This window comes from Patiria miniata, unplaced genomic scaffold, assembly GCF_015706575.1.
Source record: "Patiria miniata isolate m_02_andy unplaced genomic scaffold, ASM1570657v1 HiC_scaffold_4, whole genome shotgun sequence".
Classification (NCBI taxonomy): domain Eukaryota; kingdom Metazoa; phylum Echinodermata; class Asteroidea; order Valvatida; family Asterinidae; genus Patiria; species Patiria miniata.
The window spans coordinates 10,161,919-10,176,361 of NW_024037071.1; the positions used below are offsets into that span (position 1 = coordinate 10,161,919).

General features: G+C 41.8%; 1 protein-coding gene across 1 annotated transcript in view; it reads left to right on the top strand.

Annotated features, from left to right (window-relative positions):
* Positions 1-1,023: 1,023 nt before the first annotated feature.
* Positions 1,024-14,443, top strand: part of LOC119739794 (nucleoplasmin-like protein ANO39) — an 86,012-nt gene continuing 72,592 nt past the window's right edge. The window contains exons 1-6 of the mRNA XM_038214868.1: positions 1,024-1,240; positions 2,422-2,537; positions 6,076-6,198; positions 12,180-12,270; positions 13,003-13,154; positions 14,120-14,206. Coding sequence (XP_038070796.1) covers positions 1,219-1,240; positions 2,422-2,537; positions 6,076-6,198; positions 12,180-12,270; positions 13,003-13,154; positions 14,120-14,206 — 591 coding nt within the window. The 5' untranslated portion in view covers positions 1,024-1,218. The remainder of the gene's footprint in view (positions 1,241-2,421; positions 2,538-6,075; positions 6,199-12,179; positions 12,271-13,002; positions 13,155-14,119; positions 14,207-14,443) is intronic.

A 14,443-nucleotide genomic window follows, 5' to 3' on the forward strand; every position in this document is an offset into this window, starting at 1 on the left:
TTTTTGCACACGTATGCAAATGAGGAACAGTCTGGTGCCTGGATATTCGTTACACATTAGCGTTTGTTTTTGTATGCAGTGTCTGGGGTAAAAACAGAGTCAATTCGTAGCAGCGCGAGCACGGCGTGAGTTACGAAAACACGATTTTTGAAATCAAACTGTTACGATCTTATCGAGACAACATGCAGTATCATATTTCATATTAATATGAGCAAATTAGAAAGGAAATTAGTATTTTCGAGAAGGCATGGACGAATGATCGCGAAAACACGTACTGCACGTTGTGAATAATAGCACCAAGTACACGATAAAAATCCATTACTAGCCAATTGCGGTATCCAATCAGGATACAGGAAGAAAGTTTCCTATCCAGGGTTTACTATTGGAAACCGGGGGGGGGGGGTGGCACTATCTATACCATTTTGGGAAATAGTTACTTCATACGAATGTCAGAAACTTTTAGGGCTTTTTTTTCATCTCGAGGAGGCACATTTAGGCTCGATCGAGGGGGCACATTTATGTCTGCAAAAGGAGCACTTGGGTGAATCGGGGGGGGGGGGGGAGGGGGGGGGGGGGGCTCATACCATACTTTCAATGGGGGCGCATGTTCAAATCAGACGATTATTAACACCGATCACAGAATAGTACAGCCTGTACATAATCCTTAACCAAGCTGCCTCTGTTCATATTTTGTGCCTGTAATTACCAGTAAAAAAAAAATTGGTGTCAGAGCAGGGGGGTTTTCTCATTTTTTTGGGGTGCTTTTCTATGGAAAGCAATTTTTTTGACAGAGCTGTTTTTTTTTTGGACCCCCAAACCCCAACCCCCCTGGATCCGCGCTTGAGATAAGCTAGGACGGTATAGTTTTTTTAAATTTTTTTAAATTTTTTTTTAGATGACTTTATAATAATGGCTCTCGAAAGCGCCATCAACTGTTCGTGAACGGAGATTGACGCTCAACTTCGAAATTGGGCGAAAACTTAATTTGGGAATTATTTGTTCAGATTAGCTGGTACTCTGCTGTGGACTTTGATCAGCTAACTGTGCACCAGTTCGAGATTCGCGCGGTGTCGCAATAAAAACACACCACACGTGTTTGATCGAGCAATCGAAGGCCGGGACGTTCGTAATCGTGTGTAGAGTTCATGCACATGTGGCGCTGTGTGTGACGGCTTGATTTGATTTTCCTTATATTTCATTTAAAAGAAAAGTAGCAAAATGTCAAAAGAATTCTTTTGGGGTAAGTGTTTGCATCAAATGGAAGGAAAGATTTCTATACCGGGGCATCATGTCATGCATGATGAACTGGTCTGAAATAGGCATGCCATGCATGCCATGCATGCCTAGGCATGCTAGGGGCCTAGGCCTATTCCAACTTTTCAAGTGTTTTCTCATTAAGATCATACTTTCATATTAGTAAGATTGATTACTAGGAAACCATGCTTCATATTTTCCCTGGGCCCTGCTAAATTAAATTTTTAGGACACGTTATCGCTTTCTGATGGCCGCTAGGTCACTGCCAGTGCCATGCTGGAAAAATTAGTTTTAAATGTCATGAATGTCCATGACCACGTACGGAATCTTTCCCATTTGTAAATTACACATTCATGACATTATGCAGTGGCTGTCATTACGGCAGTCGACGGTCAAGTTCCCAAACCTGACAGCATTCCACATCGGAAAGATTCCCATCTCTGCACTCTGGCCATCACTTTTCAGTTCATGATCATCCTGTGCACAAACACTATGACTTAGTTAGAGACGTTTTCTGACATTGTCTGATGGCCGATACTGATTGATAGGTCACTGCAGGAAAAATTACCATAGCCCAAGGCTGGACTCAAACCCGCAACCTGTGGAATTACCCACAGACTACGAATTCAGTGCTCCAGGCTTCGAGGCCACAGCACTCCACAACAAAATATATTTAATTTAAGTTATTGTACATGTACGTGTATGATACATCGTTACTTGTTTTGATACGTAAGTCGTTCTTCTGCACAAGGTTTCAGCTTGGAGCATACGTACCAAAGGGTGCATACCTATGTTCCCCAAAACCTATGTTCCCTAACCCTAACTATCTAATTCTAACCCTAACCCTAAATCTAAGGGTTTTGGGGAACATAGGTATTGGGGAACATCCGGTAGATCCCCATGCCAATGACAAATAAGGGCCCCCCCCCCAAAAAAAAATTCTGCTTCCGATTACATGACATTTGAAAATAGGGTAGGTAGGTTCTGGTAGGGAATTTTTTGTTCAGCCAATTTTTGATGGTGCGCGATAATATGGAGGCATTTGGTGTGTAGTCAAGGGCAAAAGGTACATATATGTGTAGAAATGGATGGTTTTAGGTGTTATTTTCTCATTTTGGTTTTTGGCCTAATGCATACTTCTCCATTTATCACTTAATGTCTATGTAGGAGACTCATTGACGGGTACGAATAAGGAGGTCAAGTGGAATCCGTCCCTGGATGATGAAGACGATTTTGACAATCTGGACAGTGATGGTATCCAGCACTTTCTCTTCCTCAAACAGGTGAATAGAAAGCTTGCCAAAAACACCCTCAGTGTGGATAAGTTTTTATTTAAATTAAGTGACTGTGAGAGTACAGAAAGCGAAAAGAGTTCCATATTCGGCCACCACCGCATATGCACTCTTCATTCACTTGGCTGCCTACATGATTGGATGTACGACTGATGCATGTACACAGTACCAAAAATTTGGCGTGAAAAACACCTATTCCTCAGATGATTTCAGTTTTCCCAAGCTTTAACCCTAACCCCTGGGGAATATTTAATAGAAAGTATCCTGAATCTGCCAAAATCCATCAATTTTGCCATGCACAAAAATTTTGGTGGCCAGTGAGTCCATCAGAATCCACCAGTTAGCCGGGAGTAAATCTGTTGAGATCCTGAATCCATCGAAGTCCCCCAACTGCTCAATATGAAGGTATCGTGAATCCATCAAACTCCTGCAGTACCGCTAGGCTTCATGTCCTGAATCCATCAAAATCCATCAAAAAGGTATCTTGAATCCGCTGAATTCCCCCGAAACAGGGGTGTGGATTTTGGTGGTTTTGTTTGTGTATGTTTGCAAATGCTGTGCATGAATGTATAGGCCTATTACCTTTAATGGACTTGTTTTAAATAAAAACACAAGGTGGGGTGAAATGTGCTATGTTTGGCAGCGAATGCGTGGTGGCCAGATAGAGAACTCTGTCTCAATAAGTACTCATGCATATCATAGAACATTTTAGACAGGTCTGCCCACAGTGATTGCGCCAGGGATGTAGCCAAGTCCATCACAAGTCCAGTCACAAATAACAGTGGATGAACAATAACAAAGGAATGCCTTTGTCAAAGCTCATTTGAATAGCTTGTGATTTTGAATTGAGACTGGAGGACTTGTGATGGACTTGCAGGGACTTGCAGGGACTTGTGATGGACTCGACATGGACTCGACTACATAACATTCCTGCAGGGCGCTTTATGCAAGCTTTTTATAAAAATAGAAACTTGTACATTTATTCACTCGTACCCCTCGTCCTGCAAACAGGACGCTGGGATACTCTGATGAGCTTCACAGAATCTTGTGAAGGAAATGGCCTATGACCAATGTATAAAGCATCTGGCTGCAGCTGTTCAAGACCGCAGTTAGACAATGTGCGCAAATGCTATCCGAAAACTTCCCATAGAATTGCGCATATTCCATACCGGATGTGATTTCTGTTTCATTGCGGACCATGTGGACAAAATTTTCAGCGTTGCATAATGCAATCCGACCGTTCGTGATTCGAAACGGAGTCTGAGCGAGTGACGGGAATTGTAAATTTACAACACAGATAAGTTTTACAGAATTTCCTACATTTTTACGCTTTTTAACGAGAAAAAAACATCTCTAAACTGGAATAAAAGAGTAATGAAACAGTCTTAACGGCCGTTTCAAACCTTGCAGAGTCACGACCTTGATGCACGCAAAATCCAACCAATCAGAGCGCGAATTCATCAGAGTATCCCAGCGTCCTGTTTGCAGGGCGGGGGGTACGAGCGAAGTACCAGTACATTTACTGATTAATTGGGAAAAAAACAGACTCTGCACAGCACAGTTTCAAGTGTTTGGAAAATGCTTTGGTTAATTCTACAGGTTAATAATGCTAGTCAACAGCACTTTGTCATAATCTTGATATTCCCCTCCCTTTCCTACCGGTACATGTATAAATACAGGCCCACCCCTTATTGGTCCCAATCCCCTACCAGATGTTTATCCTAGCACACCTTGTTCTCACTTAAGGAAGTCTGTCATTCATACATGTAAACTGTGTTTCACTATTCAAAAATCCCACTGCAAATGTGCTACTGTAAAAGCTGAAGAGCGCCACCAACTGTTGGATTTCTGCAATGATTCTGCTTCTACAACCACATGTGTGTGTTCATTATGTTGGATGGTCTTACTCTAAAATTGAGTTGTTCATTTAATTCACCCTCCTGTGCAAACATGCATTCTGTGCTAAGTTGTCTTTTAAGTCAAAATCAATCAAGTGACTGTTTTTAACAGTTGAGATTGAGAGCTCCCAGCCTACAAAAAGCAGGATTGACTGGCTGTGACTGTTTATGTAACTTGACACACATGTGCTTTGACTGGAGATGATTGATACGCCAGCTAGGCCATCAGTGTCCTGCTTTTGTCTGTTGACTGAATTTGACTAGTCAGAGTGCTTGCTTGAAATATGATCTAACTGTTTGTGACTAGCCTGTGTAAAAGGCATGGCAGGGGAATTGGATGGAATTTTTGACTGTCTGTGACTGTTAAAACAGAAGGAGGTTAAAGTTGTAGCAAGCAAGAGTCACTTTTGCGCCGCAAGGATGTTTTTTTTTTATATTTCTTGTTATATAACCGACATACAGATCCTTGTCATTTGATTGGTGGAACTCACATCACGTGACATTCGTTGTTGCTCCCATTCATGCCGCGGCTCAAAAAGTACTATCCGCCCATGGGGAATGGGAAATACTATCGAACAGTTAGGATCATGACGCGGTATTTGTGTGCAAATGCATGCTGGTGTGCGCGTTCAGCGTTGCGCGTTCAGCGTTGCGCGTAGCGCGTATTATTCCAAAGAGCCAGCGCTACAGCGTTGGGTTCAAACATTTTCGTGAAAGGGAGGTTTGGAAGAGAGAAATACTTTTTCTCCAGTTTTGTATTGAAATAAAAGTTCAAATATATCAAACGACAAGGATCTATATGTCAGTTATATATAAAACAAATATTAAGTGGCTTTAAATTGTGAAATGGGAGGAATATTATTGCCTTGTAAAATCTGGACTTTTCAAGTTCACTCGGCTTCGCCTCGTGAAATGGAAAAGTCCAGATTTTACCTTGCGATAATATTCCTATTCCACGCTGGGCCACTCAATATTTGTGTAATATTTGACATTCTGTTGTGTTTTTGTTGTCAGTAATGCGATTGTATGAAATTATCTGTTTTGGTACCGGTACCCGTTAAAGCATTACATGTAATGCTTATCAGCGATTAACCGTAACTACTTAGGCCCTTTTGGTTAGGAACCATCCTCAATCCTCCAAAATCCTCCAAAATTTGGTACTTATGTTCAAGTGAAGGAAACCCACTGCTTCCCAATCCTTCAAAACTCTCCAAAAGCCCTGCCTCTCAAAATGCTTTCAGCCTCAATCCTCCAAAATCCTCCTCTTCAAACACCATTCAGCCTCAATCCTCCAAAATCAACCGAAACTGAATGTCAATGTGCCCTCAGTCCTCCACAACCCTCCAAAATTGTGTGTTGCATTCAGCCTCAATCCTCCAAAATCCTCCAAAACCGCCCAGAGGACTTTGGGAAGGAAGAACGGGCTATCTCATCCCATTTAGAGTAGAAGTGACTGATCTCTACATGCACATGTATGGACCCTCCGGAAAAATCCTTCACAATTCCGAGGTAGATTTACAAGGATCAGAGAGATCGAGGGTTAAAAATGGTCAGATGAACTCGACTTCATATTTTCTACTTAATATAGTTACGGTATGTGCCATGAAACTTGATCTTTTGTTTTCTTACAGGCAGTCCTTGGAGCAAATGCCAAGGAAGGGGAAAGGAACGTGGTGGAGATAGAAACAGAAAACTTTGATGGAGACAGCGTCAAGCAGCCTCTGTTCTCCCTCAAGCTTGGTCTCAATGAAAGCGTGAGTATTTGAGAAACTGTACCTCATTCCAGAGGAAGTTATGGGTGCGTTCGATTAGCTCATCCGGGTTAGAGTCCTCAGGTTAGCCCAGTACCATTCGATTAGCTTTGACGTCATTCTTTGGGCTCTGCCTCGTGACCCACCACAGACCCTGCTCGTGGAGCAGAGTCAGTGGTGTAAATAAATGCATGCGCTGTTCATTCAAAGAAACGGACAAATGTGGCGGCCGACAGCGGATAATCTCAAGTGGACCCAAATATCAACTTTATTTGAAATGTTCATCTAAATAGTCATACAGCTCTTACCCTAACCCTGCTGAATCCAACAGGATCCAACTATGTCATATACCCGATGGAGCCTGTTGGATTGAGCAGTAAATCCCTTGTGTACATTCCTCATGCAAAATGTTGGATTCAGCAGGCAACTGAACCGCATTATAACACCATGTTGGACTCCGTTGGATTCAGCAGACAACTGAAAAACAGGAAAGTCCGGTTGGACTCTGTTGGATTTAGCAGAGCAGTCCTGAGGAAGTACTAGGGGGTTAGGGTTGGCTATAATTCCAGCCCGACTTTGTTACTTTTTTCGATTGACAGAAAAGCAGTAAATCTCAAATTAAGACTCTGTCCGAAAAAAGGGTGCTTTGTCAGTGGCTATGGCCATGGCTACGGATGTCATGTGAGGATCGTGATGGCCTGCGGTTGAGCGTTTGTTTAGCCCGGCTGTTGTGGCTAACCCATCTGCCTTTACCCGAGTTGATCCGGGTGAGCTACCCAAGGTAAAAGGTAAAGGTCCCATAGCCATTACTGGCCGTAGGGGCAGTGGGATGTTAGAGGTCCACTGTGTCTTGGGCGCAGCATATGAGTGGCGGTGCCCAGTCCTCTCCTCTCGCTGTCTTACCTTCCCTGAACGAATCAGGTACCCATTTCACTGTTGGGTCGTCAGAGAGAGTTTTCCAGTTTTTGGACTGAATGGGATTCGAACCGCCAACCTTCCACTCCGTAGCTCCACGCTTTAACCACTCGGCTACGATGCCCATCTACCCAAACGCACCCTATATGGTTGGCATTTAGTGACGTGTAACTCACTAATCAGGTGACTCTATGGACGCCTTGCACAAGAATCTCTCCATAGTTACAAAGAGAAAGTTGGGGGAGACCTTTCGGAGAGACGCTGACACGAAGACGCCACAGGTTTGTGCACATTCAGATTACAATTAGTCGTGCGTACTTTGCGCAGTGCGTGCGGTAACCATTACGCACGCTATGTCGCCCTCTACCGTTCGTGCACAAAATCTATTACCCATTCACGGGTAAGTAAAAAAAAAGTCCCCTCTTTTCCCCTTACGTAACGCCATGTTTCCTTTAATTACGTGTGCATCAGCACAAAGACGAATAATCAGGCATGCAACTTTTCCTCGGATCCGCTGATTTCCTCGTTCATAATTCTCATGAATGTCATTACATATTGAAAAATACTGTACAAAGTCTTGTGTGGTTTGGAGTTTCCTCGTTTTTTCTTAATTCACAGTTGCATGCCTGATAATATAAAAATTCTTGTGGGTATTCTCCTTGCAGATGCCCAATTTTGAGATGAATAAAGAACACTGAAACCCATAAATATCTTAGATGGTTAAATTTTTTCATTATGTGTGGGCTATATATAGTGTGCGACTGTGCGACAATTCTTGGACTTTGTCCTTAATCCAGATTTTGAAAACCCAGCAAAAACCATGCATTCTGCACCTGTAGTTAAAATGTGGGGTTGAGAGGCCAAAACTGGTTAGCAAATCCAAACTCTGCTGCCAACTTGTGTCAAAACCGTTATGAGTATGAACGGTATGCCTTGTCAACCTGTGTTTGATAAACTTCAATCAGACCTGGATTCATCATTTATTGTTAGCCAACAATTTGGCCCTCGCTTGCCCCCATCAATTTTTGTTGAGTCTGGCGCCTGCACTGTGTGCAGGTAACTCCCTTGATAGGCTGCCAAATTCATATTAATGATAATGCATCCGGAATTAATTGATTCCTTAACGGAAGTGAAATTATCAGCATGCTTGATTAATCATCCTGTTATAAATGTATTCCCTGAAGTGCATATAGCGTGAGAAAGTTTGGTACATTTTGACATTGCTTCAATCTCCAGAAACGCTTGTACGTTTGTTTGAATAATGGGCCAACTTTTAATGGTTTGTTTTTGACAGTGGTACATGTGACTTTGATCTAAAACTATACATAATGTATACTGTATTTGTACATCAGTTCATCCAGAGGCCACCAACCTCGTTCCCATGGGTACGAGATCTTGCTGCACCATGTTGTTTCCCATCATGCCTTGCGCGATCTCAACCCCTGGAATTGTGTAATTTAAATGTGTCAAAATATGGCACATTATAATTAGGCTGCAGTATATCCGTTTTACGTGCCGACGCCATCTTTAAAATGTTTAAAGTTGTGATTTTGAAGAATCAATCATTTCAAACATAAGGTTTGGACGTTGCGTGACTTAGCAAAGATGTGTATTAATTAAATGTACGTACCCCTTTCATCCTTTTACAACCGAAGATACAGGTTTTTTTTTGCGAAAAACGAGGCTGCCATAATCCATATCGTACAGGCATTGCAAGTTTTGAATAACAAATAATTTTTGTACGTGACGTGACATGCAAAGCACGTGAGCGCTTTATCGGTGTGCCCGGCGTGCAATCTTCGAAATTCACGCGCAGTACGCTCTGAATAGCCAGTCAGCATCGTTTACGTGTACATTACGGCCAGGGGTTAGTGAAGGAACGCACACGCGCCCATGGAGTCGAGGCTGAGAGGCCACTTGCTGTTTTAACAAAGTGCCAACTAAAAAAATGATTTATTTGAATTAGTAATGTATTTTTTCCATGTGTCACGCATTGCAATGATATGTTACGTGACAAGCCAAGGGTGGACGGACGATATTCGCTCCCCACGGTATTGGAAGTTTGCCTCGGGGAACTAGTTTGTCAACTTCCAATACCGTGGGGAGCTATAATATCTGACTGTCCACCCGAAATAAACCTTGTTATATTTGTTTTAATATAGGCCTACGGTACCTTGTAGAAATCTGTGTTCGAGTTTTCAGAAGAAAAAGAAATCTGTGTTCGAGTTTTTAGAAGAAAATGAAATCTGTGTTCCAGTTTTTAGAAAAAAAGGAAATTCGTGTTCGAGTTTTCCTAAGATTCACTCCCGAGAAAGTTCAAGCCATATTTTTTAACATTGAATATTTCCTGGATATAACTGATTTACAAATTTAGTTTCAGCTCAAGGTTTACCGTAGAATTACTGAAAAACACTTCTTGCAGAAAGTTTGTCTGATTCTTAGGCTTACGCCTTATCCCCCTCAAAGGCAAAATATTACAAATTTTATAAATATTAGGCTATACAAGTAAACTTCAGTACATGGCTAAGCTGCTTTCTTGAGATCTTTACTCCAGATAAGAAACTGCTGCCTTCCGGGGGTAATTTCATGGATGGTTACACAACACAAAAGGGCTTGAAACCTTGCAACCAACTAAGATCTTTTAATTGAAAAGTGCACGTCGAACTGGTGGGGGTTTAAGAGAAAATGCTGGATTTGCTGCAATCAGCCCTCAGGGCGGCATTAAAATAATCATTTGAAAATGTTTTTCCGAGGGAAATATTACAGTTGCCTAAAGTACAGTGACTGTATTTGCTTTTTACTATAAGGAAGCAAAATCTTATTCTACCACTACCTGCGTGACATTTTTTTCTTAACAGAAGTTTTTCTCAAGAGTTGTTCAGTTTGTTTTTCACAGCAATGTTTCTTTGGGCGTGTTCTGTGCACTTTGAAACAGGCTTCTTTTATGATAGTGTTTAGTCTTTCCGCAAACATCCTCAGAATTGTTTAGTGCTTTGGCTGTAGAATTAATTGTCTTAACCCTCCTGCTATCTGAACAGTCACAGACAGTCAAAAAATCAAATGTAATAGTGGAGTGCTGTGGCCTCGTGGTTAAGGGCCTTGGATTCATGGTCTGATCTTGCGCTGATCTTGAGCTGCTGCAGGTTACTCCCCAGCTAATGCCGGTACCCATTTATACTCCTGGGTGGAGAGGGGCAAGTGGGGATGAAGTGGCTTGCCCAAGGACACAATTGGCCAGCAGCTGGATTCGAACCCCTGACCCTCTAACCATGAGCCGCGAACCCTAACTACTAGGCCAAACTCGCTAAGTACCAAAAATGCTGGACAACATTAGTTGTAATTTTTTTTAAAATGCGCTTAGACCCTGTAGTACCATGTTACATTTTACTTGGGATTTGGGAACCATACAGTGTACTTGCATACTATGTAAAAAAAACAAATTCTTCTGGAACATGTATAAACACTTCAAACGTAATTGAACCATCATTAGCGTGGTTCCTGGATCCTTACCATTGCCTCAGCTTGCGTGCCAATGAAGAGATTCCCACAGTCCAACCTGAGGATATATCGTTGATTGAGGGTCGTAATTCCTTCTGCCCCACTCCCCCGGGGGGGGGGGGGGGGGGGGGGGGGGGGGGGGGGGGGGGGGGGTCTACAGTACATCAAGTTCTTATCAAGACTGAGATCAAAACAACTGATTACAGAAAGAATTCCCTCCGAGACCATTGGCAGTGGAGGTGTAATGCTGAACTGTGGTTGTTAATTGGAAGTATCCGATCAAAACTCTGTGCTTAAAAAAAAACACCCAACTTTTGTACTTGTGTACATTTACATACATCATTACAGTCATATCTCTTAATTTATCTAGAAAAACCAACTTTTGCATTTTGTTGTGTGCCTGGTAGAAGGTTGTGTGCACTATGCCCTTACGCGTAATCACCAAAATGTCCTTAGCAAAAAGGGCACATGCAGAAGACTGCCTCGAATTTAATGAAATTTAAACATTTCCTTCGGAAATTGACACAATTTTGATTCATACGTGTGACAAATTTAAAATTCCTACCATTTATAGTACACAGGGATGTGATTTCTCCGTTTTTTTTCCAGAAATCCATTTTTTGGGCCTCAAAAGTCCACCAATCATGTGAATCCGTTGAGAAAATAGGGGGGTAGAATGTGCTAATTAATTATTCATAATGAGTTTTGCTTGCCGAAATATCCGACGGACATTACTTCGTTGATCGGTATATCTTTTAACGCACGCACATGCGCTCGCCGGAGTTTGCCCTTCATGCTTAACATTTTCAGGTTTTTTTGTCACAGACCAATCACATTCCTGATAGTACGAGTGGGAGAACATTCATACGTGGGGGAACAACGATGTATGCGTCAGAACGCTCAAGTCAAATGCCTTTCTGCCGGTTGAGCGACGATTTACACACATTTTGCACCTGAAAATTCTCTCCAGCTTTGCTTTTCTCTCCTTAGTCTTGAAAAACAATCAAGAATTTTAAATTAGGTTTTTGCCCTTTTTCAACGTACTTTGATTTACACTGTATAGGGCCTACTCGGTGTTGACTGAGGGCTGGCGAGAAACAATTCACAAGCTTATTCTGGTGGGATTGGAACCCACGACCTCCTGCTTACTAGTGCAGACGTCTTTACCACTTGACTACCAAGCTTGCCAATTTTAAAGTTTCATCTCCCCTGACTTAAACTCCATCTTACAAATCTAGAATTTGTGTTTCCCTTTTACACTCCCTTGTTGAGAACTGTTTTTGTTTTAAATAAGGGAATAAATGTGTGCTCCGGAGGTTTTTATCACTCTGTTTAAGACCGCTTAGAGTCTGGGTGCTGATAATTACCCGAGCCGGAGTTGGATTTTTAGGAGTCGGTGTTGGATTTTTAGGAGTCCACATTTTATGTGACACTGGAAAAGTGTTTAAGACCAGCTAGCCATGTCTTTATCATCCGTTTAAGACCGGCCACGTGACGGGCTCTCGACCAATAGGAATAGCTAAACTGTCTGAGGTATTTATGAATTTGAATTTGTCTTTGTCTGTCTACAGAGTCCACTAGACATTGGTATCCAGCCACCAGTTACCTTTATATTAACAGCCGGTTCTGGGCCAGTCTTCCTCAGTGGACAGCATATGATAGGTAATGAATAAAGACGCAGCAGTGCAGTGGCGTAGCCAGTTTTTTTTAAGTGGGGGGGGGGGGGGGGGGAAGGGGGTCAGGGGTCAGGGGCATTAACATTTCATGGGAGGGCACCAAGGGCAGACCCCTAAAAAAATGTGTCCCCTAATTTTCAGGGCCCCGTTTGGCCAGCGTGGTGCTGCAAATTCGAAAAAAGGGAGGGGAGGGGCAAAGCTCTTGACATTATAGGGCGCTCTTTTTGTTTTCATAAATAAGGTTAAGGTATTTGAATTTGGAAAGAGAACTACCCATCTACATTGTACATTCCTCTGCTGGTTTAAATACTAAAACATAACAAAAAATCCTGAGTAAGGGGACAAATTTTATTTTTTTGGTGGGGAACCTGCAGGGGAACTGGGAATTTGTGAAAGGCACTTCCCCCCCCCCCAGGGCCTCCCAACACTTTATGGGAAACTGCACACACATATTTCTGACTTTGTTTCTGGAGGTGTGCCAACCCAATGTCAAAGACTGTCAGTTTAGGGGAACTGTACCCATCCCGACAGATTCCAACAAAACATGCTGTTGGGGTTTGATGGGTTGAGTCCTGTTAGAGTAAATTTAAACACCGTTCAAAAACCTCAATCATAGTGGCTGTGTTTTCAGAGAGTTTGAAGACCATATATTTACATTGTAAGTGTTATGACAAGTGTAGCAAGTTTGTTACTTAAAATCTTTCGTCTTGGACTCCAGAAATCAGTGCAGATGATGAAGAAGAGTTAGAGGAAGATGACGAAGAAGAAGAAGAAGATGAAGTGGAAGTCAACGCATCTCCAGATTTCCCGGTCGCAAAGAGCAAAAAGAGACCGCTATCTACCTCCGATGGCACTGCTAAAAAGACCAAGGTGAGAGTTTTGATCTTAACAACAACAATATCACAGAATCTTAATAACAATATCACAGAATTCAATATCAGCATTTTGTCCTTCACTGATGTATAAACACTGTATACTCAGTGTGTTACCCCACGAGTGAAAGTGAGAAAACAAAATATACGTCGTTTACAAGTCGGTGAAGGGCAAAAAAACACCTATTATTGAATTTACATCACCCGACGCAAATTCCATCTTATGAATAATATCACAAAATTTAAAGGGAAGATCTACAACATTTGCAAACATCAAAAAACGAAATGATCAAATTATCACGAAGCACCTTACTGGATTGTTAGGGAATGACAGTCTAAAGCATCCTGTAAAATCGTGGCTCCTGGTGTGCTGACATTTTGAGAAAAAGTGTAATTTTTCCAACGCTGGTCGGCTGATCAGCGTTGGAGAAAAGTTTTTTTTTTTCTCAAAAACTGCTCTTACTTTTCATATTTACTTATTCCGCATTTTCTTTGCAATTGATTACACACCTATGAAGGGGTACAAGCCTGCTAGACTGATTCTCTGACCTTTCTGTTTCATCTTAAGTGGAGTCAGGGAACCAGACTACAAGAACATTATTGGTTTTCTTGCTTTTTCCAGCATTTACAAGCCCAAAACGTGAAACAAGTCAGTTTAACAATATTTGCTATAACATACTAATCCTCCCAATCCATTTATTTCTGAAAATTGCAGCAAAAGCAAATGTTGTACATTCCCTTTAAAAGGCACTCTTTATCTTCTAGCCATTACTTTAATGGCGCCTGTCTAGATATATAGATGAACGGGGAACAAACTCAGTTGTTGGGAAAAGCTAGCATAGAAGGATTTGTTTTGAGTTTCTGTGCGCAGAGTGAGGGATGGGGGTTATTAGGCCATAAATCAAGGCGGGTAGTTTCCCTATTGAATTATATTAAAATCTAATTTCCTTGGTTTTGATTCAGATGGCTAAGTTAGACAAAGATGCTGACAAGAAAGAAGACGAGGATGAGGAAGAAGACGACGAAGAAGAAGATGAAGTAATGGCAATGGTAGGTTTGAGATCGGCAGAAGGTCAAATTTGTAACACATGAGGGCGCTTTACAACAAAATTTCTGGATCCATACAATAGAAAATTATTTATTTAAGCAAGTTTGCAGTGTTCAATTTAAAAAGTGTAATTGAAATAAAAGCAATAATGTATATAAACTTAATATCCAGGAATTCCTGTCTGTGTGCAACACTGCCCCCTCCCCCGCCCCCGCCCCCGAAAAAGGCATTGTTACAGC